This window comes from Bos indicus x Bos taurus, chromosome 2, assembly GCF_003369695.1.
Source record: "Bos indicus x Bos taurus breed Angus x Brahman F1 hybrid chromosome 2, Bos_hybrid_MaternalHap_v2.0, whole genome shotgun sequence".
Taxonomy (NCBI): domain Eukaryota; kingdom Metazoa; phylum Chordata; class Mammalia; order Artiodactyla; family Bovidae; genus Bos; species Bos indicus x Bos taurus.
Genome location: NC_040077.1, coordinates 27,098,562 through 27,125,955, shown reverse-complemented (window position 1 = coordinate 27,125,955; position 27,394 = coordinate 27,098,562). Strand labels below are relative to the sequence as shown.

The window sequence follows — 27,394 nt, the reverse complement described above, 5'->3', positions numbered from 1 at the left end:
TGCCAGGATGTAGTGTACATGTCCTGGTGTAGTCACAGCTAGCTGGCCGTCAAGGTGTGTTAGATGTAGCTGTCACTAACTACCCTTACCAGAGGCTCTTACTAGGTCTCTCCTTCCTTTTTCTTAGTGTCTTTTTCTCCTTTTAGGGTCTTCCTCCGCCTTCTCTTCCCACCACACCCCACTTTCAGCAGTCCCTACTTTTACGTTGGAACATCATGGACATTATCTTCTTCACATATAAAGTCTTCCCAATGGTGACAAGATGTACATTTACTTATATTTCAAAAACCTCCGTTCAGCTCAGCTTTAAAAATATTTAAGACCCTAGGTTTTTGGGTTTTTTTTAAGAACCCAAATCACATGGAGAATCTACTAGAAGCCAGAATCTCCATAAAGAAAAGAAAGGTTTCCTTTCATCTTTTTTGTTTCCTGGTTTGTTGCCACCACCATGCTGGAGAACACTGGAACTTTACTCCCTCTTCCTTTGAGTTCACACAGTTCCTCTTATCCCACATGAGTTCTATTAGGTTCTAAACTTCTCCTCTGGCTTTGAGCTATCCTCTGCCCCCTGAATGCCAAACCAAGCCCCACTAGACCCACTTGAGATGTTCCTGTTGAGTCATCCTTGCCTCACCTTAACCAATAAGGATTCCCTTCCTTACTATTTCCTTGGCTTGTACATACTGAGTCTATACCAACAGGTCATTGATTCACATATTACACTGTGTATTCTTATTCTCTGTTCTTTACAAATGACAGGAGTAACATGTGATATTCATGAAGGCATATAACGAAAGTTGGCTGAACTCAATTAAAAGAGAATTTATTAGAAGTGTGGGAGATAGAAATGGGTCCACCAGGGTTGTTCCATTTCGTTATTTTCCTCCATTCGCCAGCTGTTCTTCCTCTGTCCGGTCTGACTCTCCAGACTGGATTCACAGATTCTTTCAGAGGACATTCACTGAGCTGTGCTCAAGGCAGTTTACTAGATACTGTGAAAAATTTCAAGTGCAAATATTAAGAAATGAAACCAATTCCACAAATCATATGTCAAAATGAGTCATCACTTCATAATTATATGTTCAAGCCATACTTCCTACCTTCCAAGAAGAAACAATTCAGTTGGCAGAAATAACCTGTAATATATTTTGAAAAATAATAGCCACTCAAGGATCTCAGAGTGGTCCAGTGGTTAGGACTCTGTGTTCTCAATGATGTGGGCCTGGCTTCAGTCCCTGGTCAGGAACTAAAATCCTGCAAACTGTGCAAAATAAAATAATGTATGAGGCCAAAATAAAACAGTAATAGCCACTCTATCAAAAATGACTACAAATCAAATGCTTGATACTGGTAATATTTACTCGAGGAATTATTTTAGAAAACCATTTGCAATAAGTGCAAAGAATCTTAAAAATGTTCACATTCTCAACCAGTGTTCCTCATGTGAGCCACAGAACACAGAAAATAACGTGAGTGGCTGTTTTCTCAGTTCCCCGAGGATGATGGTAACTAATACCACTTTAGATGCAATGGAGAGATGGTAACTCAATGCAGACAACAGATGCCTTAGGACATTAGGGCTTAATTCTCTCTTAGAACCTTGGTTGAAGAACCTAATTTCCTTTCCAGAAATCCATCTTAAGGAAATAAATGAAAAACAAAACACATATTTCCGTTCGAATACATTAGAAATAAAAAGGAAGAAACAATGCAAGTGGCCAATGTTAAGAAGATGGCTAAATAAATCAATACATTCTATACAAGGGATTATTAATTAAAACAGTGTTTTGGAAACTCATAGCATTGGAAACTGCTTATGAACAATGTTAAGTGAAAAAACCGTATACCAATTTGAATAATTTCGTTGATAACTAGAAATATAAAATCACACATACATATATACCTCAACAGACCAAAATACATCAAAATGTTAACAGGGGTCCTCTCTGGGTGGAAGAATTAGAAATGGTTTTAAAATGTATTTTCTGATAGCCCTTTATGGCCCCAGAACAACGTCTAGCGTGCTTGTTAAAATTTAGGTTCCTGGACTTCTCTGGTAGTCCAGTGGTTAAGATTCCATATTTCCATTGCAGGCGGCCTTAGGTTCGATCCCTGGTGGGGAAACTAAGATTCTATATGCTGTGCAGGGCAGTCAAAATAAATAAATAAAATTGAGGATAAACTGACTCTTACGCCCTGAGTTGGGAATGAGAAGTTTTAGGCTAAAAAAAAAAACTTAAAATGCAGATTTCTGAGTTCCTGCCTACATGGGATGAGTCACAACTTCTGAATGATTTTAGGAAGGGGTCTTGGTGATTGCTATGCATAGTAAAGTTTAAGAGTTTCTGCTCAAGAAAAAGCAAGATATTTCTTTGATCAGTTTCATGAAAACAATTTAGATGAAAATGAAGTCCCTCCAAGCTCCCTGGGTAGTTCTAACCGGAAGGCCAGAACAGCAGGAAATGAAAAGAATGAATGAAGAGTGTGAATTATCATGAAGCCTGGGCCCTGACAACCTCTCCATCTGCTCTTCCTTGATAACTCCTTGATCGCACTTTCCTTTCACGTGCTGTTGTGAAAACACATGAGGAAAATTTGAGGTTCTCCAGAGTCTCTTGCTTCTCTGCACCCTATTTTATACAAAAAGAACAAAATAATAGAAAGCAATAATTCATTAAACAAGATATGGATTTCCCCTTTGCACAGTGGAATTTATCTCAGCCTCTTTTCATGAGCAAACATAGATCATCTTAACGATTTCCCTGAAATGTAATTAAAATCTGTTAAATATTACCATTGCCAGCAAGGGACAGGATTATTCTAGTCTCAGACTGATGCTAGTGGCTCAGCATTTGTCACAGTAAAGAAATAACCACCCACCAGGGATTCAATGTATTTCCCAAACCTGGCTTTTGTTTTCCATCCTGTCCTTTGTTTGTAGTGCTAAACTATAACAGCTGATTTCCGGATCTTTTTCTATAATGTAAAGACTCTTTCTTTCTGAAGCCGGTCTCACTTGCCGTCCAAGACATTGAGCAGAGTTTATTTTACATATTTGTTAGAGGAAGCATATAGTTTGTACCCTGTGAAGAAGCATTTACATTTACTAGGCTACTCTTCAGAGAATGCAATGGCACCCCACTCCAGTACTCTTGCCTGGAAAATCCCATGGACAGAGGAGCCTGGTAGGCTGCAGTCCATTGGGTCGCTGGGAGTCGGACACGACTGAGCAACTTCACTTTCACTTTTCACTTAGATGCATTGAAGGAAATGGCAACCCACTCCAGTGTTCTTGCTGGAGAATCCCAGGGACAGTGGAGCCTGGTGGGCTGCCGTCTCTGGGGTCGCACAGAGTTGGACACGACTAAAGCAACTTAGCAGCAGCAGCAGCAGCAGCAGCAGGCTACTCTTCTGGGTCTTTAATCCTGTATCTGGGAGACAGAGGGCACATTCAAATGGCTGGTACTTGAGATTTTGGAGAAAGACTCAGGAGACCAACAGCAGAAACCAAAGGTATTTCATTCCCATTGACTTACAAAAATCGTGCGGATTCTGACTAGACAAGGAAGATGGCCTTGGGGAGCAGCGCTCCAGGCTTCCCAATTCAAAAGTCAAGACACTTGGCACAGGATCAAAGTTTGCATGTGGTTGACATAGCTGTTCACAGTTACTGCAGCCTTTTACCACTTGCATTTAATAGTAGCATTAAAATGACTGTATACTAGTAAAGTGTGGTGTGTCCAGACAGCAGAACATTATTCATCCTTAAAAGGAAGGAAATTCTGACCCAGGCTACAACAAGGATGAAAATCTTGAAGATTTTATGCTAAGTGAAATAAGCCAGACACAAAAGGACAAATATTGTATGATTCCTCTTAGATGAGACACTTAGGATAGTTTCAGATTCACAGAAGACCGCAAGTGGAATTGTGGCTGCTGGGATAATGAGGGGAAGGAGAATGGGGAGTTATTGTTTAATGGGCACAGAGTTGCAGTTTTGCAAGACGAAAAAAATTCTGGATATGGATAGTGGTAGTGGTTGCACAATGATTTGAATGGACTTAATGACGCTGAACTGAACACTTGAAAGTGGTGAAAATGGTAAGCTTTATGCAACATTACACAAATTTTTTTTTAAATTTAATGACTATATACCATAGGTGAAATAACAACAGGATATGAATGCAGCCTACATACAGGGATATAAAGGAACACTGTACTGGACAGGCCAGTGGCTCCTGAAGGTGTCCTGAGAAGCAGGATGAGAGAAGCCATTGGCCGCTGTGATGTCCCTGCATCCCCACTCCACCTAAGGCCTTGAATACAGCCCGCCCCTCTTACTTCTTTGGTAATGTTAGCCACTGATTTGCCCACGACAGCGTTCTTCCTCATGAAGGACTCTTGCTGAGTGCTCTTTACTATGGGAAGGGGTGAGGTAGAATGGCAGGTATGAGATGAACCGGCCTAGCCTCTGGATAACAAGGAAAAGCCCAGGCCTTGTCCTTACAGAAACAGAATGAGATGTTATGTCTCGGACACCTGCCACCTCTGTCAAACCCACAGTTTCTGGGCACATACCCAGCAGCCTCCTGCAGTCCCCAACATAGCCTAGGAATCCCCAGGGTATATTCCACTTGACCCAGCCTTCTCTGAACTTCTCTGTTTCCTCAAAATAAGCAGTCTGCAGCTTGGCTCCCAGTGAGTGACAAGAGCCTGATAAATAATTTTTTCTAAAATGTTAATGGCTGACAAACCAAATGTGACCTCCCTAATTTCATTTATTCTTCCTAGTTAAAAAAAACAGACCAACTAAAACTCCAAGAGTGGAATTTTTTCATCCCCCACAAAATGAGAAGGCTGTATCCCTACCTTCAAAGAGTATTCTCTGAACCCCCAGGCCAGGAAAATGACTTGGTCAGACTTTAAGGTTCTGCTCTCATCACATAAGCTTCCTTAAGAAGAGAATTTGCATCTCATCATCATTGTCCCTGCAAAGACTAACAGAATGCCTTGTATGCGCTGCAAACAATTCTAGAAATATTTAGTGTCTGACTGCATTTCCTAAATACAGAAGGGCTTTTACTGGGCTTCATTCTTTTTCTGGAACGCACAAATGATTTCAAATGATTCCTTTCTCCCCCTTCTTTGTGAACATCAGGTAACCTATGGCATCCACCTGTGTGCCTTTTGGCCTAGAAAAGACGGTGAAAGTATGAGAGTGAAATCAACCCTGCATGCGTGCGTGCGCAGTCATGTCCAGCTCTTTGCAACCCTGTGGACTGTAGCCCACCAGGCTCCTCTGTCCATGGGATTCTCCAGGCAAGAATACTGGAGTGAGTTGCCATGCCCTCCTCCAGGGGATCTTCCCGGCCCAGGAATCAAACCCACATCTCCTGCATCTCTTGCATTGCCATGGATGCTTTACCCCTGAGCCACCAGGGAAGCTGAAATTAATCCTAGTGGAGGATAGACAGACACCAAATCCATCCCCATCCTGGGAACCTACCCCCTCTGCAGTTTGGATCAAGAGGCACAAACAGGATGGCTCATTCAGACTTTCTTCAGTGTGTTAGTGCTTGGTGGGCGCCTTTAGTTTTGTAAAAATAACAGTGGGCTGATGTAATTTCATTTTTTATCCTTTCAGAGCATCCTGGAGCTGGAGAAGGAAAGAATTCAACTCTTATGTAATAACTTAAACCAGTACTCCCAACATATTTCTGTTTTTGGCCAAACCTTGACCACAGTGAGTAGTAGAGAATTTGCCGTCTCTGGTGTGCATGGTAAGAACTGGCAGGAAACATGTCTTCTGCAACCTTGTTCTGCTTTCCTTGGCCTTGCAGTGCCACACACAGATTCACTGTGCCATCAGCAAGATAGACATCGAAAAAGATATCCAGGCTCTCATGGAAGAAACCACAGTCTCATCTACAGAAAATAAATCCGAGTTCCTATTAACTGACTACTTTGTAAGTATGGATGGAAGGAGGCTTCATTTGTGGGGAACCTTAGTCTCATACTGAGGGATTCATTTTTTAAAAAATTGAGAGAAATTGTAAAAGAAACATTGTTTTGTAAATTAAAATATTAACTTTTTATAGTCTGCATAAGTTTAAAAACTGTGGTTTACAGATGGGGTGATGAAAATATGTCTTCAGTATTCTCTGCCAGGGAAGAAAGTCAAAGAGGATCTTAGACTGAATCTTTTCATTTTTGAAGCAAATATTTAATTTTTTTAATTAAAAAAATTAATTTTCATTGGAGCATAATTGATCAGCAATGTTGTGTTGGTTTCAAGTGTACAGCAAAGTGACTTAGTCATACAAATACATGTATCTATTCTTTTTCAAATTCTTTTCCCATTTAGGTTATTACAGAGTATTGATCAGAGCTCCCTGTGAAAGACAAAGTAAATTAGCAATAGCAATGTCTGTTCAAAGCAGAAACAAAGATAGAGATGAAAGTGGGAAGGAAGATTTGATTATATGGGGAAAGTACTTTTTTCCTTCCAAACAGTGTAAGTGATCCCTGAGATGAGACGATGTACAATAAAATACATCTATTACTTTCTTGTGAAAATACCTCTGTAAGCTAACCTGTCAATAAAATAAGGGTCATTCTCCTTGAAAATTTGATTAAGGTCCTATTGAAACATAATGAAGCAGCCACAATGGTTTATCTTTAATTGACGTGCCCATGGGAAATTTTGGTTTCTATGTCATTTGAGTGCACCAGAACTAATGACTATGTATGTTGTCTAAGAGAATGGACTGATACTCCAACTGGGAGAATAAGATTGTCCTAACACCCTTAATATTCTTGATGCTTTTCAATTGTGCTAGAGAAGGCTCTTGAGTCCCTTGGACTACAAAGAGATCAAACCAGTCAATCCTAAAGGAAATCAACCCTGAATATTCATTGGAAAGACTGAGCTGAAGCTGAAGCTCCAATACTTTGACCATCTGATGTGAAGAGCCAACTCATTGGAAAAGACCCTGAATCTTTCCCTGCTGGGAAAGATTGAGGGCAGGAGGAGAGGAGGGGGAGAATGAGATGGTTGGATAGCATCACCGATTCAAAGGACATGAACTTGGGCAAACACCGGGAGATAATGAGGGACAGGGAGGCCTGGTGTCCTGCAGTTCTTGAGACAGAAAAAAGTCAGACACGACTTAGTGACTGAACAACAGCAACAATATTCTTAAAGCAAAACACCTCCAAAATCTAACTTGGTAGTCATTAGCAGTAAGTATAGACTGAGTTTTATCAAGTGCTGCAAAATTCACATGGACTAGGGTAAGACAGTGAAGAGGAACTAAAAAGCCTCTTGATGAAAGTGAAAGAGGAGAGTGAAAAAGTTGGATTAAAGCTCAACATTCAGAAAATTAAGATCATGGCATCTGGTCCCATCACTTCATGGCAAATAGATGGAAAAAGAGTAGAAACAGTGTCAGACTTTATTTCTTTGGGCACCAAAATCACTGCTGATGGTGACTGCAGCCATGAAATTAAAAGACGCTTACTCCTTGGAAGGAAAGTTATGACCAACCTAGATAGCATATTCAAAAGCAGAGACATTAGTTTGCCAACAAAGGTCTGTCTAGTCAAGGCTATGGTTTTTCCAGTGGTCATGTATGGATGTGAGAGTTGGACTGTGAAGAAAGCTGAGTGCTGAAGAATTGATGCTTTTGAACTGTGGTGTGGGAGAAGATCCTTGAGAGTCCCTTGAACTGCAAGGAGATCCAACCAGTTCATTCTAAAGGAGATCAGTCCTGGGTCTTCTTTGGAAGGACTGATGTTGAAGCTGAAACTCCAATACTTTGGCCACCTCATGCGAAGAGTTGACTCATTGGAAAAGACTCTGATGCTGGGAGGGATTGGGGGCAGGAGGAGAAGGGGACGACAGAGGATAAGATGGCTGGATGGCATCACCAACTCGATGGATATGAGTTTGGGTGAACTCTGGGAGTTGGTGATGGACAGGGAGGCCTGGCGTGCTGCGATTCATGGGGTCGCAAAGAGTCGGATAGGACTGAGCAACTGAACTGAACTGAGGGTAACACAGGAAAACAATCTGAGTGTAAATATTGAACGGCTGGTGATTAGTGTGAAAAATATTTGTAAGTTTACTGTAAAGGCCATGTTCAAAAGATTGTATCAATGGTTTAAATGCCACCTCTGGTATTGATTTTCTTTCTGACAAATTTTTGGAAAAGAAGAACAAATTTAACAAAGTTAATGATGGCAGTCTACTCTATCTCAAGTTGACCCAGTAGTAATCTATCCCTGGAAATATATTCACAAACAGTAGACATCCCCAAAGAAACCAAATGAAGTCTTGGACTAACATGGAATTCAGATTATAATGTGCATTCCTCCAGCAAGAAAGGGCTGACGGTTGGACTGAGGCATCCTTGCACTTGGTAAATTCAGAGCCCACCTGCGGAGGTAACATCGGCTTGGGCCTCAGCCTCGGGCAGCTGTGTGATGGAGTGGACTGGTGGAGAATGGGGAGCCACAGGAGTTGGCTTTCAGGAGTAATTACTTACTAGCTATTTAGTCTTGGGCCTTCATTTATTTCTGAGTATCACAGGTAAAATGGGGAAAATAAAGCCAATTTAATAAAGTTGTTATAAGAATCACATGAATGAAAGGTACAAAAAAAAATTATATAGTACACAGCATATTGATATTTCTTCCAGCAATCTTGATTCCAGTTTGTGCTTCCTCCAGCCCAGCGTTTCTCGTGATGTACTCTACATATAAGTTAAATAAGCAGGGTGACCATATACAGCCTTCACGTACTCCTTTTGCTATTTGGAACCAGTCTGTTGTTCCATGTCCAGTTCTAACTGTTGCTTCCTGACTTGCATACAGGTTTCTCAAAATGCAGATCAGGTGGTCTGGTATTCCCATCTCTTGAAGAATTTTCCACAGTTTATTGTGATCCACACAGTCAAAGACTTTGGCATAGTTAATAAAGCAGAAATAGATGTTTTTCTGGAACTCTCTTGCTTTTTCGATGACCCAGCGGATGTTGGCAATGTGATCTTTGGTTCCTCTGCCTTTTCTAAAACCAGCTTGAACATCTGCAAGTTCACAGTTAAGGTATTGCTGAAGCCTGTCTTGGAGAATTTTGACCATTACTTTACTAGCGTGTGAGATGAGTGCAATTGTGCGGTAGTATGAGCATTCTTTGGCATTGCCTTTCTTTGGGATTGGAATGAAAACTGACCTTTTCCAGTCCTGTGGCCACTGCTGAGTTTTCCAAATTTGCTGGCATATTGAGTGCAGCACTTTCACAGCATCGTATTATAGGATTTGAAATAGCTCAACTGGAATTCCATCACCTCCACTAGCTTTGTTCATAATGATGTTTCCTAAGGCCCACATGACTTCACATTCCAGGATGTCCAGGATATCAATAACCTCAGATAAGCAGATGACACCACCCTTATGGCAGAAAGTGAAAAAGAACTAAAGAGCCTCTTGATGAAAGTGAAAGAGGAGAGTGAAAAAGTTGGCTTAGAGCTCAACATTCAAAAAACTAAGATCATGGCATCTGGTCCCATCACTTCATGGCAAATAGATGGGGAAACAGTGGAAACAGTGGCTGACTATTTTTCTGGGCTCCAAAATCACTGCAGATGGTGATTGTAGCCATGAAATTAAAAGATGCTTACTCCTTGGAAGGAAAGTTATGACCAACCTAGATAGCATATTAAAAAGCAGAGACATTACTTTGTCAACAAAGGTCCATCTATTCAAGGCTATGGTTTTTCCAGTGGTATGTATGGATGTGAGAGTTGGACTATAAAGAAAGCTGAACGCAGAAGAATTGATGTTTTTGAACTGTAGTGTTGGAGAAGATTCTTGAGAGTCCCTTGGACTGCAAGGACATCCAACCAGTCCATCCTAAAGGAAATCCTGGGTGTTCATTGGAAGGACTGATGTTGAAGCTGAAATTCCAATACTTAGGCCACCTGATGAGAAGAGCTGACTCATTTGAAAAGACCCTGATGTTGGGCAAGATGGAGGGCAGGAGGAGACGGGGACAACAGAGGATGAGATGGTTGGATGGCATCACCGACACAGTGGACATGGGTTTGGGTGGACTCCGGGAGTTGGTGATGGACAGGGAGGCCTGGCGTTCTGCGGTTCATGGGGTTGAAAATAGTTGGACATGACTGAGTGACTGAACTGAACTGAACACAGCATATAGATTAAATACTTTAATCTCATTATATTTTTATAAAGGCTCTTACAGTATTCTCTTTGCTCTAAATTGTCATGCTTCCCTTTCTTCAGGACAATCTTTCTAAAGCTAATCTCTCCACCAGTATTCAGGGTCCCAGTCTTTCTCCTTCCTTTTCAGATAAGTCCTGACTCCTCCACTTCCATCTTCAGTCATCTGTTTTCCCTCTTTCTCCAAGATTTCTGTCTCTACTGCATTCATGATCAGCCACCACCCCACCAGGCCTAACACCTTTTTGTTTTTGCACACAAAGGTTTTAATCATTTTAAGTTGCATATCACTATACGACATTTGCTCTTTGACTTGTTACTAGGCATTTACACTGTGTCCTAACATCTTTATTCTTTCAGTTCTGGAAATAATGCTTATGAAAGCTCTTACATAGTTAATAGTTCTCAATCTACATGATAAAATTTCCACTTCAGCCCTCAAATCTGACCTAAACTACTTAGATAACTTTTTTCTTCCACTATATTTGCTCAAGCAACTGGTATGTTTATTTTTTATTTCACACAAATCCTCCCTCTATCCTTTGCTTGTGCCATTCCTCCTGCAAGGAGTAACTTCGGCCCTCCTTCCCCTCAACTGAAAGGTCCTGGTTAAATCAGCTAGTCTTTGCTTGTGCCATTCCTCCTGCAAGGAGTAACTTCTGCCCTCCTTCCCCTCAACCGAAAGGTCCTGGTTAAATCAGCTAGTCTTCTTAAAGCTTTCATGCCTCTGACCTTGGTAAGCCATGCACTTCTATGAAATAGCTATAGTAACATTCATTTTCCAAGGGTAATTTTTTCTGTTAAAGTAAGTTCTTGGCTATATACTTATCAGTTGTGAAGAAGATGTCTTCTTATTAAGCAGGTCTAGAAAAGTAAACCTATCTGTGGAAAACCAAAGATTATCCTGGCTGTCTGGGGAGGCCTTACAAATAGCTGTGAAAAGAAGAGAAGCGAAAAGCAAAGGAGAAAAGGAAAGATATAAACATCTGAATGCAGAGTTCCAAAGAATAGCAAGAAGAGATAAGAAAGCCTTCTTCAGCGATCAATGCAAAGAAATAGAGGAAAATAACAGAATGGGAAAGACTAGGGATCTCTTCAAGAAAATCAGAGATCCCAAAGGAATATTTCATGCAAAGATGAGCTTGATAAAAGACAGAAATGGTATGGACCTAACAGAAGCAGAAGATATTAAGAAGAGATGGCAAGAATACACAGAAGAACTGTACAAAAAAGATCTTCACAACTCAGATAATCACGATGGTGTGATCACTCACCTAGAGCCAGACATCCTGGAATGTGAAGTCAAGTGGGCCTTAGAAAGCATCACTACGAACAAAGCTAGTGGAGGTGATGGAATTCCAGTTGAGTTATTTCAAATCCTGAAGGATGATGCTGTGAAAGTGCTGCACTCAATATGCCAGCAAATTTTGAAAACTCAGCAGTGGCCACAGGACTGGAAAAGGTCAGTTTTCATTCCAATCCCAAAGAAAGGCAATGCCAAAGAATGCTCATACTACCGCACAATTGCACTCATCTCACACACTAGTAAAGTAATGCTCAAAATTCTCCAAGCCAGGCTTCAGCAATATGTGAACCGTGAACTTCCTGATGTTCAAACTGGTTTTAGAAAAGGCAGAGGAACCAGAGATCAAATTGCCAACATCCACTGGATCATCGAAAAAGCAAGAGAGTTCCAGAAAAACATCTATTTCTGCTTTATTGACTATGCCAAAGCCTTTGACTGTGTGGATCACAATAAACTGTGGAAAATTCTTCAAGAGATGGGAATACCAGACCACCTGATCTGCCTCTTGTGAAATTTGTATGCAGGTCAGGAAGCAATAGTTAGAACTGGACATGGAACAACAGACTGGTTCCAAATAGGAAAAGGAGTTCGTCAAGGCTGTATATTGTCACCCTGCTTATTTAACTTATATGCAGAGTACATCATGAGAAATGCTGGACTGAAAGAAACACAAGCTGGAATCAAGATTGCTGGGAGAAATATCAATAACCTCAGATATGCAGATGACACCACCCTTATGGCAGGAAGTGAAGAGGAACTAAAAAGCCTGTTGATGAAAGTGAAAGAGGAGAGTGAAAAAGTTGGCTTAAAGCTCAACATTCAGAAAACGAAGATCATGGCATCCAGTCCCACCACTTCATGGGAAATAGATGGGGAAACAGTGGAAACAGTGTCAGACTTTATTTTTCTGGGCTCCAAAATCACTACAGATGGTGACTGCAGCCATGAAATTAAAAGACGCTTACTCCTTGGAAGAAAAGTTATGACCAACCTAGATAGCATATTGAAAAGCAGAGACATTACTTTGCCAACAAAGGTCTGTCTAGTCAAGGCTATGGTTTTTCCTGTGGTCAGGTATGGATGTGAGAGTTGGACTGTGAAGAAGGCTGAGCGCCGAAGAATTGATGCTTTTGAACTGTGGTGTTGGAGGAGACTCTTGAGAGTCCCTTGGACTGCAAGGAAATCCAACCAGTCCATTCTGAAGGAGATCAGCCCTGGGATTTCTTTGGAACGAATGATGCTAAAGCTGAAACTCCAATACTTTGGCCACCTCATGCGAAGAGTTGACTCATTGGAAAAGACTCTGATGCTGGGAGGGATTGGGGGCATGAGGAGAAGGGGACGACAGAGGATGAGATGGCTGGATAGCATCACTGACTCGATGGACGTGAGTCTGAGTGAACTCCGGGAGTTGGTGAGGGACAGGGAGGCCTGGTGTGCTGCGATTCATGGGGTTGCAAAGAGTTGGACACGACTGAGCGACTGATCTGATCTGATTATTTTTTTTCCTTCCATTAAGTTAACTTTGAATGTAGCAGTGAAAGTCTCAGTGCAACTAGGAGTAGCAACTCTTCCTTTTTTCTACTGAAATTGTTAAACTTCCTTCTTTTTCCCTAAAGGAAGAAGATCCTAAAAATGCAATGAGTAAAGAGCGACAGACATCTTCAATAAAATCAAAACTGTTGAGACTGCAGAAAGATATTGAAAAAGCCTCACGAGACCAAGAAGGTATGTAACTATCTCTTTGATTGGCCTGGTGAGGGAAAGTATTCTATCCTGAGGTTTCATTCAGAGTTGGGGTGCTTCTGCTTTTGCTGACTGGTGCAGAGATCATCTCATTTAAAGGACCAAATGTCAGACCTAATTTGTGTGAATAAAGACAAATTTTCTCTCAAAGGAGAGAGCAAAAAAAATTAAACATGACATTTTGGTCCATCTGTGAAATTTTTATAAGTACTATACCACCGTTTCCAGAAATGTAACGTTTTCCTCTGTTCCTGAAATTGGCTGATATGAAGGACAATTAGTTTGGATTAAAACATAGTAAACCTCCTAGGTGGTTTACTTACCAGGTGGCGCTAGTCGTAAAGAACCTGCCTGCCAATGTAGGAGACCCAGGTTCGATCCCAGGGTTGGGAAGATCCCCTGGAGAAGGAAATGGCAACCCAGGCCAGTATTCTTGCCTGGGAAAGCCCAAGGACAGAGGAGCCTGGTGGGCTACAGTCCCTGGGGTCGCAGAGTCAGACAGGACTTAGCAACTAGACAAAACCCTCCTATGTACAAGGCTTCCATTTATTTATTTTTCCCATATTAGTTTATTATTATTCCATTGGAGGGGTGTTAATAGGTGATTTAAGTTTTTTTTTAATTAATTTTGCACTGAAGTATTATTGGTGCACAGCACTATCTTAGTTCTAGGTGCACAACTTAATGATTCAACACTTCTATACTTTACAGAATGATCACCACTTGTTTGTTTTTAAACCAACTCCTGAATGATGTGAAAATCGTTCAAATTAAATCCTATGCTTAGAGGTTAGTATGTCAGAACATGAAGAAGCTCTCAAGTGCTACAGATAATGAAAACAATTTCATACTTGGGATTCTGGTATGTGGAGCTTATTTTCTGTGGACCAGAGAACACTATTGCAATGTAATACTTGATAGGAAATCCAAGAGAGCAAAATGTTTAGAAATGTAAATACCAGCAGAGGAGAGCTTAAGATCGTGGTAAAATGTTAGGGAACTGCCACAGAATGGATCTACAAGAAGGACTCAAAAGCTCATCTTGAGTTTTTCGTCTTGAACAACAATCAAGACTCATTAAGCACCAGCATTTCTCTAATATCATTAAATGAAGGTGCAGGTCACCCATTCAGTAAAATTTAGCAACAACTACATACACACACAGCTCCAGCCATTTGGGAAATGCTCCAGGAATCAGTTCTGGGCTCTGGCTCCCTCTGAGTGTAACCACCTTTAACCCCTGCCCCTCCAGGACTGAGCAATGGTGACTGGCAGTATGATTTCACTTGCAGGCTTGGAACGAATGCTGAGAGCCTACTCCAGCCACTCCTCCTTCTCAGACTCAGAGAGCGAAAAAAGCACAGCAGCCTTAATGGACGAGGTAAATATTTGCAGAGCGCAGTTTGGTAGATTTAATGATGAAGGAGCTATTTGGGGAACGCCTGTGTTCTGGCCCAATTGACCTCTGTTTGCCTTTCCTTTCTCATGACACAGAAGTCTAGTCAGAGCTTGTATGGTCAGCTCCTTGACAAGTGGTTTGAGGAATCTGGAAAAATCCAGCTACTTAGAGATGTTTGCTTTAGTGTCCTCCCAGGGGGGGAAAAATGTGCCTAAAATAAAAACCTTCCCCCTGCCCCCAGCATAGAATCACTCAGTCAAGGTCTAAAAATCATGTGTACGCTACCTCAGTTAACAGATGTGACTGAAAACAAATGCAGGGTCTGCTTTCAGAGAGGCCTGCACCCGGATCTAGCTCGGCCAGTTACAGGCCGAAACCTGGGACAGGTTCCGTTTTCTCATCTTGGAAGTGGGGATGTTGGTACTTAGCTCAAAGGGGTTTTGTGAGGTTGAAGCAGTATTTAGAAAATGCTAGCATAGTGCACAGCTGCTGCTGCTGCTAAGTCGCGTCAGTCGTGTCTGACTCTGTGCGACCCCACAGACGGCAGCCCAATAGGCTCCTCTGTCCCTGGGATGCTCCAGGCAAGAACACTGGAGTGGGTTGCCATTGCCTTCTCCATAGTGCACAGAGGAGGGCTGAAATCCTGGTAATTATTATAGAGATGCTGTTTTCCATTTATCCCTGAGCCAACATCAGGGTCTTCTGAGAATAATAGGGGAAAGGAGAGATGTGGATGTACAGAAGGAAGATGGCTGTTAAGGGTGTGAGAGCTTCCAGGGAAACAAGGAAAAAAACTTCAGAGGCCAAGGTCATTTTGAGGGGAGAGGAGGTGCCGTCAGTGGAGGTAGGGGGAGGTAATTTTTGCCGAAAGGCTGTACTGCAGCAGCACCCAGACATCTGCTGCAATTGATGGGCAGTGCGACCTCTTCAGAGGAACCCACATTATAAAAAAGTTAGCAAAGGCCCATGAATTTTATACAGGAATAAAAACAAACAAATACTGTGACCTATGTGTGGCAAGGTACACAATTTCTGTTATGATTGGAGAGAAAGCTGATTGGGGTTAATTTGAGAAGAATTCAGGAAGAGATTAAACTTTTAGCAATGTTTTGAAGGATCCAGGAAGCTGGGCCAGTTTTCCTTTCCTTGCATGTAGCCTATCTAACTCTTATAAAAAGTATGTACCTAATAAATTCTGTCCGAAAAACAATTTCAATAGTCCTTTGGTAAAAATAGACAGATGCAGCCAGGTATTGTTTATCTGTTTTTTAGCAGCAGCTTCCTTTAGTGGAAGTGCTCTTTCAGGAATAAACCTGACACTTCGTGAAGACAGGCCTGAATTCTGTTCACTTGGGAACAGAGGTCTAATATCCTTGCAGTGACATGTGGCTACAATTTTTATAAAATTATAAAACAGACTGAAAGACATTTTCTGTGACAACATAAAATGTTTGGTTAACTAATTCAGTGTAAATGATATTTACCAAAAGGAAATCATATGAAGCATTTTATGATGGCATTAATTTATAAGTTTTATTTCTTTGGGTTCTTGCATAGCATTTTGTCATTGATATAGAATTTGTATTAGGATCTTCCGGGCACCCAACTGGCCTGATTCACACAGTGGAGGATGCAAGATGGGAGATGATCTAACCCCTGAATTTATGGTGTTTAGGATCTAGCAATGATGCAAAAAGGGTCTTCAAATAGTGGATGCCAAATATCTGTGTCAGAGATTATACACCCCCACATCTGGTGGAGGGAAACTATTAACAGTAATGGTGATAGATTGATTTTGTCTTAGGCAGGGGAGGTTTCTTGCAGGGGAATCTCTATTTCCTATTTCATTGGCTCTTGGTCCAGTGCCATATTTGAAACAAGAATGTTGGCAAGCCATACTCTGAGAAATTGTTGCAGAAACTGGAAGTGTTTGGGGGCAGATATTGTCTTCGGTTACCAGAAGGAACACACCACAGAACAGAGAGACTTGCTGTTGATGTTCTCAAGTGCAGACTGGATCTAAGGCTAGAAGCTATGGAGGAGCTTTTGATTGCATCTTAGGTGAGCCTGCCTACTGTGCAGTGAATTGTTCCAAGGACTAGAGCCCTTCCCCATCGATTGGAGGTGTTTGGTCCATGGCTGTGATTCCCTGACAGTGATGTTAGGCTTATGTATCCCAGGTTGCAGACTTCCCTGGCAGTCCAGTGGTTAAGACACCTCGCTTCCTCTGCAGGTGGCACAGGTTTGATCCTTGGTCGGGGAATTAAGATCCTGCATTCTGAGTGGCACAGCCAAAAAGTAGAAAGAAAAAAAAAGGAATCCCCAGGCTGGAGATGTGGAGGAGGGAGAGGCAATGGTGAGGAGAATGTTGAATAGCAGACTCTTTCCAGGGTTTAGATTCTGTGCTTTGATTTACCTTGACTGAACACAACTTGACAGAGAAGTCAATATAAAGTTTCTAGCTCAAGGTCAAATTGAAAACAGGAGACTAATAGCTTTAGTTTCACTCTTTATTTTTATATTCAAATAGCCCAGAATATTGTTTCTAGTTTTCAGAAGTGTTGCTGCAAACTTTCCAGGTAATATAAGACCTCACCTCTTCAAGAAATAATAACACCACCAACAAAAACCCTGCCACACATCATTTTAGTTTGATTCTGTTGACAAGAGTCAATTCTCTTCTTTATGTTAAGTGCCCATGGCTCCATTGCCTTTCTTCAAAGCCCCCTGAAAGCCTGCCTTCTGCAATCAGCACTTACTAGTCTCTTTTCCCCATTCCGCAGCAGAAAGTTAACTAAAGCTCATTGTCACAAAATGCTGAGTAATATATCTATCAAGCTTTCTGGTTTACCTTATTTACAAGGGTCCGGAATAAGACGCACTCAACAACTAAGGCTTTCTTTAGACTTATTAAAGGGTCCATTGTTTTTCTCTCTCCAGCATTTTATGCAAATGAATTGCACAAGAGTTGAATGTGTACTTTTCTGAACCTCTTTGTCATTTTGGAAGTTATCCTGATGTCCCTTTATCCACCCACAATGAGTTGTGCCTCCGTCTCTAGAAATTTACTCATATGGTCATATGCTGTTTCCACAGAATAGCTTGAAACTAGACCTTCTGCAAGCAAACTCCTATAAACTGTCATCTGTGTTAGCAGAACTTGAGCAAAGACCTCAACCCAACCATCCCTGTAGTAACTCCATCTTCAAGTGGAAAGAAAAGGTAAACATTTAAGAGGCTGGTTATAATTTCTTGACTGGCCTTGTTGGGTAGAATGATTCAAAGAAGCATCAGGGCAAAAAAGCTGTTATGAATTATATATGCCAATTATAAATGCTCAAATCTCCAATTGCACAATTTTAAGATAAATTTATTTAATTATTTTTTGAGCACAGTAACAAAGACTAAACACAAACGAACAAATTCTTTGTATTCATAGGTAAATTAATGAGTTAAAAATTCTTTGGGTTCCTTCTTCCTTCTCATTTTCTAACTTTATCCTTTGAACGTGCTCTTAGAGTAAAATTTCGATTACATTCCTAAATTGTAAGATTTTGTGATAAGCAGTAGTCTCATCCATTTAACATAGTACATGATGTTGATAATGTGTGAGCACAATTAAAAGGTTCACACACATGTATTAATGCTTTCCCGGTGTTTCACTCTAGGTGTTGATGAGCACGTGAGTATACACGGTTAGCTGTTTTCCATTTGCTACCAGAAGAGGGAGCTGTAACTACCTTGTGATGAAGGGACAGTTTTCTTTCTGAGCCTTGAGCTCTAAAGGGGTCTCAGTCATTTACACAGAGTCATGATTATTTCACTTGCATCAAAACCAATTAAAGTTGAATTTGTAGAAGGAATGGTGTAAATGTTATTATTTGGCTTAAGGCTGCAGGTCAGAATTGCAAACACAGGCTATAAAATATAGTAATGTCTAATTCTGAAAATATTAAGGTTTCAGTAACAAAACCTCACTATAGTAGGATTTAGAAATGTATTGAATGATTTCTTTACATCCTTCTCCCAATAATTAAAAAACAGATTCCTGAGGAAAACAGTTGCAGAAGAGTTACTTTTCTCAAATACTTTTGTTGATAGTGCTGTTAAAAATGTCTTCCCCCCCCTATTCAAACAGCAGCAGACACATAGTTCTGTAAAAATATCTCGGCCTGTTCTGATGAAGAGATTAGAGAATGTTGTGAACAGGGCATCTTCTGATGGGCAGAGAATTCCAAGTCCTTCGTCTACAGGTAATCTCATGCCCAGAATAATTCGAGGCTGGGTCCTATCACTAAAGCACATTGCCAAAATTATATTTTATTTTCAGAACCACACGGATATAAATTGGCTCAAGGAAATTAACATTTCAATCAGGACTGATTAATTTATTAGAATGTGTAGCTTTCTGTGCAAATGTCATCCAAAAGGTGGGAAGGACTCAAGAAGAATGCAGGTGGGGGAGGGGGGAAGAGTTCTCTGATGTTTTAGGGAAGGCACCCCCAGCCCCAGCGTCCATGTTATTCAGACAGCCTGCAATTTGTTGTCCACGCTCACCCTGGAAACACTGTGAGCTCTGCAGCCCTGTCTCCACAGCCTCCTCCAAACTGCCAAGGAAACCCCATCCTCTGTGCAAGAAACATTGCGATCCCAAAGCTTACCGGCTTTGTTCAGTCACTTGACTTTGGTCATTTGTCCATCTACCCCCATTGCCTTTTACCTTTCAAACCCCCCTGCCTCCCCCCAACACACATCCACACAAACACGTTTCATTATCCTTTATTTTTCAACTATAGTATTACCATAACCTTGACTCTCTAGGTTCTTGATTAGAACTTGGCAAAAAAGAGTTTCGGTCAACCCCAGGCCATTGTAGTCCACCTGTACATTAAAGACCCATGGTTGCACAGTTTGAGAAAGTTCCCTAAGTACCTGGGGATAATGGTAGGAAGCTCCTGCTCCAATATATTCCTGATGGGAAAAACAAGTGTGGGTTTTCCAAGACACAAATACAACATCGGTCAACACAGATTGACCGATGTGAAATTCACATGGAAAACAATTTTAAAATGTCATCATTATTATTACTACGACAATAACTTTTGTCTCTAGACTTATTTTCTATATTATAGCTTTTGAGTATATAATAAACATAGTTCATTCTTATAGTACCTACCTCAGAAATGGTTACTGAATCAAAGAATGAGTATTATGTACAATGATAAACTTTCCTTTGGGGAGGATTTCAATGTATTCAAGCTCTGCACTACGTGGTGAACACTAGGTCACTTTCGCACTGTGTTCTTCTTGCCCACTGACCCGGCGTTAGTCACTAAAACTCGATCCAACTTTCAGCCTCCGGTGTGACCCAGCTCGGCAATGGTCTTTGCAAGGCCTTATATCCTTTTCAGGCCAGGCAAGATGATGAATTGGACTTGGAAAAAGGTAAGAATCATTCTCAAATAGTTGACTTGCCTTTTCACGTGAAATCTTTAACTTGACTATAACCTTTGTCTTAGCTTTTAAAATGAGTACCATGTTAAATGAGTTCAGGTTTATAATCACCCTTCTTAGAAGATAGAAAGATAAGCACACCAGAAAGAACGCTCATAATAAAAACAGCTGACATCTATGCAGTATTTACCAGGTGCCAGACATTGCTGCAAACACACTGTCCAACTTAATATTCATAAAAACCTTTTGAGGTAGGTATTATTATTTATGCCTGTTTTATGAGTGAGGAGACTGACACACAGAAATGTAAGGTACTTCGGCTAAAGTCACTGGCAGTCGAGGCTCAGGATTTGAACTTGGAAACCAAGTCACGCTGTTAATCACAGTGGTTGCTTGGGGTAGAATATCAGTAATGGACAGTTATCAGAGAGGCAGCCCCACCTTTTTCCTTTTTAGAAGCTACACATACTGGAGTGTGATGTCACTTCCTCTCATGGCTTAATCTAAATGCCAGTTCTAGAACCTGGGTCAGAGGACTCCCAGCTTAATATTTCTCCTACTTCTCTCTCAAAAAGGGGTTTTACAACTAATCAAAGGAATCAGATCCCCTTCTCCATGTCACAGATTTTTGTTTAATATCAGAAGATATTATGTAAGGACAACCTCAGATATGCAGATGATAACACTCTAATGGCAGAAATCAAAGAGGAACTATAGAACCTCTTGATGAGGGTGAAGGAGGAGAGTGAAAAAGCTGGCTTAAAACTCAATATTAAAAAAACTAAGATCACGGCATTCAGTCCCATCACTTTATGGCAAAAGAAGGGGTAAAGGTGGAAGCAGTGACAGATTTCCTCTTCTTGAGCTCTAAAATCACTGTGAATGGTGACTGCAGCCATGAAATTAGAAGACAATTGCTTCTTGACAGGAAAGCTAGACAGTGTGTTAAAAAGCAAAGACATCACTTTTCTGACAGTGTTCCATATAGTCAAGGCTATGGTCTTCCCAGTAATCATGTATGGATATGAGAGCTGGACAATAAAGAAGGCAGAGAACCAAAGAATTGATGCTTTCAAATTGTGGCGCTGGAGAAGACTCTTGAGAGTCGCTTGGAGAGCAAGGAGATCAAACCAGTCAATCTTAAAGGAAATCAACCCTGAATACTCTTGGGAAGGACTGATGCTAAAGCTGAAGCTTCAATACTTTGACCACCTGATGCGAACAGCTGACTCTTTGGAAAAGACCCTGATGCTGGGAAAGATTGAAGGCAGAAGGATAAGAGGGTGACAGAGGATGAGATGGTTGGATGGCATCACCAATTCATTGGACATGAACTTAGGCAAACTCCGGGAGATAGTGAGGGTCAGAGAAGCCTGGCATGCTGCCATCCATATAGGGTCACGAAGAGTCAGACACAACTTGGTGACTGAAAAACAACAAGGGGTTGTGAAAACCTCAAGATTATTAAAAGAGAAAAGGTTACCACCTCAACTTTCTTTTTATGTCCAGTTAGCAACCATGTTCGAATGTTAAGCTAAGGCAGAGATCTGGAGATGAAAATGTTAGTGAGAAAGAATTGTGTCATAGGAGAAAATTTATATTCCATGACCAGGACACAGCACCCAGAAGCAAAAGAAGGTCAAAATGGATTTAACAGTTAAACAGCAGGGACACCACTACATATTTGCTATTAGTTCATGGGCACTTCCTTTTCAGTTTGCCAGTCAGAGTTCTCCACGCAGTTACTTTTCCTTGTAGCTCAGAAATAAGTAAAGATAAGAAAAAAGGAAATAGAAAGTAGACCCCACTCCTGCTTTCATCTGAAATCAATGTTGCCTTTAATTTAAAAGTTTTAGGTGTTATATAAGTCACTTTGTTATTCATCACGCCATCCTAAGACTACTTGTATCAGTAAGTGAGTAAATGAAATGCAGTAGTCCCACTTTCCATATGAGTTAAAGCACATATCCCAGATGCCACCTAGAACCCAGGATCCTGAGTTTGAGTTACATAGGTAACACCTTAAATTGATCATCTTGTTTGTCTTCGGTTCTCTGTTGGTTGCAAAGCCTACTTATACATTATATCCCACGTGGGTTCTTTAAATGGAATGACATGTTGGCGTCTTAGGGAAGCTGAAGATAAAATTTTAAATTATTTGTTTGTTTTTTTTACATTTTTACTTTATGACCATACCATGAGGCACGTAGGATCTTTGTTCCCCAACAAGGGATCAAACCCGCACCTCTTATATTGGAACCGTGGAGTCTTAATTACTGGATGGCCAGGGTAGTCCATAAATTATGTCTGAATTCCAATAGTGGACTGTGTCAATCTATTGACCTGAGAGAACACATTAGACAGAGTTTCTAGACTGAGGATGGTCTCTTGCAAGAAAAAATAGTGATGTAACTAAGGAAAGATAGAAGGGGGGTCGACAGTCTCCTTTGCCTTGGAAAGAAAATTACTGGGGAGAAAAGTGAAAGAAAAAAAAAACTGAAAATGACTTTGTGATGATGCTAAAGATCAAGTAGCTCTTGGATCCTGAAGAAAGGGGATGTTTCCACTTTGATGTACAGGAAGCAGCCAGAGAGAAAGGACTCTCTCACAAGATGGGGACTAGTGTTTTTATCTTGTTTTTTAATAGAGAATTAGAGAAGAGCCATGTGTTTCCTAGGAATTCCATTTACTTCAATCATTGCTTTAAAGGAGTAATGTCTTCAAATTGATATTTTATTCAAATTATCTCAATTGTTGCACAAGGGGTTATATTATTGTGCAAAGCTGTAGGTTGGAACTTCGGGCTATGAAGCTGGCACATACAGTGGAGAGAAGCTGCTTTGATCTAAAGAAAATCCTGGTAGCCAAGACATACTCTTAATAGCATACCAAACTATGGTGCCCACCAACATGAGGAACCCTTAAAGCACAGACACCAAGGAAGAGTTTGGTGACAAACCATGAGTTCTATCCAAAGGGAACCAGGCAGCCCAAGGACATAGGATCCAAAGTGATTTTGTTTCTAATCAAACTACTTTATGGCACAACTCAGTTGTCCATTACCTAACTTTTTAATATTCTCTGCATTCTGCCTGCTTTGTGCAGAGGTGGTCAATAAGTTTTGCTTCATCTGAATCACCTGCAGAAAAGTGATGCTACCAAGTAACTCCTTGAAAGCAGAATCTCCTTAAAAACTATCTTAACTGATCAAACTCGGGAAGGTATTAATCGCAGGAACTCACTTGTCTAACTAAATGTATGTGCGTTTTCACAGGCGACATCGTGACGATACACAAGAAGAAAGATGAAGGATGGTGGTTTGGCTCTTTAAAGGGAAAAAAGGGTCATTTTCCTGCTGCTTATGTGGAGGAGCTTCCTTTAAATGCCGGGGACACAGCTTCACAAGCATGAGCGAAATTCTGAAGGCATCATCTTACACACTATTAATTACACAATGTGATGCAAATAAAGGGAAATGCTGTCGTCTTCACAAATTTATCTTCCTAACTGGGTTCCATGATGCAGGCATGATGCCTATGTGCCCATGATGCAGGTATATCATGGCATTTTGCACTCTTCTTAGTTCTTTGAAACAGAGTCAGAAGATGGAAGGTAAAGGGAGGTGAAAAAGATATACCATGGTTCCTAGAGTTTTCTAAGAGACTCTAGAAATAACCCAAAACAGCCCCTCTCACAGGGAGAAAAGGCTGAGTGCAGAGCAGTTTAGCATGAAGTCAGATAGTTTTCTGGTGGCGCAACAGAGATTAGGATGCAGATGTCCTTTTCCTCAAGTCTTGGGTGGCAATAGCCACAGTAGGCCCACAAGGGGTTAAGTGGGGCCAGAGAGATGGGGAAGAATATATATCAAGTCCAAGAAAACCTCAGCAGAGAGACAGACACAAGTTAAGGACAGTAGAATAAAGGATCATGAGCCAAGGTGGATAGTCAGCATGGTCGGAAGAGAGGTTGGTAGACAACAGGACTCTATGCCAGGCAGAGGACCTCAGGGGAGAAAGGAGTTCCATCCTGAGCCAGTGACCTTCTGAGTTAGTGAAGTAAGTAAAGTCGCTCAGTCATGTCCAACTCTTTGCAACCCCATGGACTGTAGCCTACCAGGCTCCTTCCATAGGATTTTCCAGGCAAGAGTACTGGAGTGGGTTGCCATTTCCTTCTCCAGAGGCTCTTCCCCACCCACGGATCAAACCCGGGTCTCCTGCATTGTAGGCAGACGCTTTACCGTCTGAGCCACTAGGGGAGTCTTAGCATGAGGTCAAGTGTGAGTCAGAGATGGCTGGAGATCTGAGAATAAGAGCAAGGCTGATAGAAAAGGGTTAGGAAGGAGACAGTGCCTGAAATTTCATGCCTCCCTGCCTGGTTGGAAACTTCATACACTAATTCAGAAACTAGGAATTCTGTACTTTCCTTCCAGGTCGTGATGCAAGGAATATCCTAAGCAACTTCTTAGTGACAGTCACTTAAATGCTAATGAGTCTCTAGTTTGGAAGATAAGTTCTAAAAACCAGAATTTACTGTCAAAATGGAAAATTTAGAGAGATTTCTGCCACTTCCTCAAATGCCCTACAATGGGAAAAGGTGGAGAATGAGAGAGAGCAGGCCCCCAAACTTTCCCCAAGGGGAAAATTTTAGAATGGAGGGGCGTGATACAGCAGCATCTCAGAAACTGGCCTATGTCAGCCTGGAGATCACACACTCCACTGAATGGAAGGTCAAGATATTGCAAGAACATCTAGGCAGATTTACTTTTGTGCCAAATAGTCTGGCTTTAAAGGAGTGATTAAAATCCATTCTATTACTTTCCTGCCCCCTACTTCTTTTTTTAACTTGTCAAGTTTTATACTGTGAAAAAGGAAATTTTCAAATAAATTTTATTTTAAATAAGGTACATATATTTTTTATACTCTGCCCATTAGACTCCTAAAGCAGGATATAACTAACAAAGCTATTTATAGATACAGATATCAGACCGGAGGAGCTCAAGTAAAACTTGTTATGTGAGACGTAACTTACAGCCCAGAAGAACAGATCAGAAGTTTTAAAGTCATCTTTAATGGCGTATTAATGAAGGCTTTCCACATGTAGAAAGTTGGCTGAATAATAGGCCAGTAAGACTATGAACAGAGATTTTGAATTTATATTTCCTTTTCATCTGACTTATTTCCATTAAGCCTCGATGGATAAAAGAAATTGTGTAGCAATTGACTGCAGCCTACACGCAATCATTTGTATAAAGTGATGATAATGATGATTGGACCCTGAAACTCTTTGGAAGTAATTTTCAAAGAGGCCCCTTTCTTCCTAAAGCAGTTTTAGTTTAGACATAAATGATTTTCCTGGTTTAAAATGTTGCTGCAAATTCTTTTTTTTGCATCTGCAATATGTAATTTTTAAACTTCAAAGAAACACTATAGTATTAAACTAGATAAAAATACAAATATTTTTGGGTATAATAGACTTGGATATCATCTTAGAAGGGCAAGAATTTTCTGGCAGGACAGGTGCGGATGGTACTACTTAGATTTAGGTAAAAATTAAGTGCATATTGGGAACATTAATGATGTTCCCAAGTCTTCCACAGAGAATAAAATAACTTTTTTAATATTAAGACTTCTAAACTCTTAATTTGGCTTTCATAATTATACTCCACTAGGCAGTTTTCTTAGGTCAGGAATTTTCTAGCAACATTAGCAACCTGAAATATAGGCAGTTGAGGTCTGAGTCAGATTTTCACTAAAAATATCAAAGACATTACTCTATTTTATTTTCTTTCTGGTACAGTAAATTCTGACTATCCATTATCCTGTCATGTCAACCAGAAAGATTAATTTCACTTTTCTGCATTTCAATTACTCATAATAATTAATATTCATAAAGAGTATTATCATCCATTCTGATTCATCAGAAAGTAAAATAATATTCAGTTTGGGTTAAAGTAAGTTTTATTGTACAGTATTATAAGGTTTTAACTGATTAGTAATTTGAGCATAATATAACTTTGTTCCAGCTTCCAAGAAAAAGTCCCTCCTCCCCCAGAGTCTTTATGGCCTCAGTGGCAATCAGCCAAATTTGGAAAGAGAATCAGAATAGCGACACATCCCATTGTCTGTGGCAACATTAGTAGGAAGAATGTCTAACTCAGCAAAGATGGGCTTGAGGGCAGGGGATCAAGAGAAAGGATTTTGAAGGGTAAAGAGGAATTACTATACACTGATCTGTTGCTTCAATACTAGAAAGACAGTAAATCCTTTTCCTCAAAGAGCCCTCAGTCTGTCTTCTGAAAGGGAAACAGACCAATACACTGTGATAAATGTGTGTGTGTGTGTGTGTGTGTGTGTGTTAGTCACTCATTCGTATCCAACTCTTTGTGACCCCATGGATATACAGTCCATGGAATTCTCAGGCCAGAATATTGGAGTGGGTAGCCTTTCCCTTCTCCAAGGGATCTTCCCAACCCAGGGATGAAACCCAAGTCTCCCACATTGCAGGTGGATTCTTTACCAGCTGAGCTACGAGGGAAGCCCGAGCTGAACGCTATGGACAGATAAAATGGTGCTGCAGATAAAATGTAACCTCTGGAAAGTACACATTTATAAAAGTGATTCCAGGGTTTCCTTAGTGGCTCAGCAGTAAAGAATCTGCCTGCCAATGCAGGAGACACAGGTTTGACCCTTGATCTGGGAAGATCCCACATGCCATGGGGCAACTAAGCCCATGGGCCACACCTATGGGGCCTGTGCTCTGGAGCCTGGGAACCACACCACTGAGCCCACACGCCTCGACTACTGAAGCCTGAGCGCTCTAGAATCTGTGCTGCATAACAAGAGAAGCCACCACAATGGGAAGCCCACACATCACAGCTAGAGAGTAGCCCCTGCTCACCGCAGCTAGGGGAAGCCCATGCAGCTACGAAGACTAAGCACAGCCAAAAACAAATAAAATTATTGTTTTAAAAAATCGATTACACACGAGGCCACAAAGTAGTGCTCTAGAAATTGTGTGACAACAATGTAAGAAATCATTAAGAAAGGAAGAAGGGAAAAAACCCGATGTGTTCGGAGAACACATGTGTTATGTGTCCCTGCACACACACAAGCACACATGTGCAGACACACACACTTCTAAATAACACATGGTCAAAGAACAGATCTTAGTGGAAAATTTTAACTGTTAGAAATAAAAAATAAGAAAGTTACTATGTACTAAAACCTATAGTTTCAGGAAAGCAACTT

At 40.8% G+C, this 27,394-nt stretch overlaps 1 protein-coding gene across 4 annotated transcripts in view; it reads left to right on the top strand.

The window, feature by feature from the left end:
• Positions 1–23,641, top strand: part of NOSTRIN (nitric oxide synthase trafficking) — a 63,128-nt gene extending 39,487 nt beyond the window's left edge. For 3 of the 4 annotated variants that reach the window (XM_027558470.1, XM_027558478.1, XM_027558456.1), the window contains 8 exons: positions 5,645–5,743; positions 5,841–5,966; positions 13,168–13,276; positions 14,587–14,675; positions 17,790–17,915; positions 18,832–18,946; positions 20,049–20,138; positions 23,422–23,641. In XM_027558470.1, the coding sequence (XP_027414271.1) occupies positions 5,645–5,743; positions 5,841–5,966; positions 13,168–13,276; positions 14,587–14,675; positions 17,790–17,915; positions 18,832–18,946; positions 20,049–20,138; positions 23,422–23,558 (891 nt within the window). In that variant the 3' untranslated portion in view covers positions 23,559–23,641. The remainder of the gene's footprint in view (positions 1–5,644; positions 5,744–5,840; positions 5,967–13,167; positions 13,277–14,586; positions 14,676–17,789; positions 17,916–18,831; positions 18,947–20,048; positions 20,139–23,421) is intronic. The other variant, XM_027558463.1, reaches the window with a different exon arrangement.
• Positions 23,642–27,394: the final 3,753 nt, after the last annotated feature.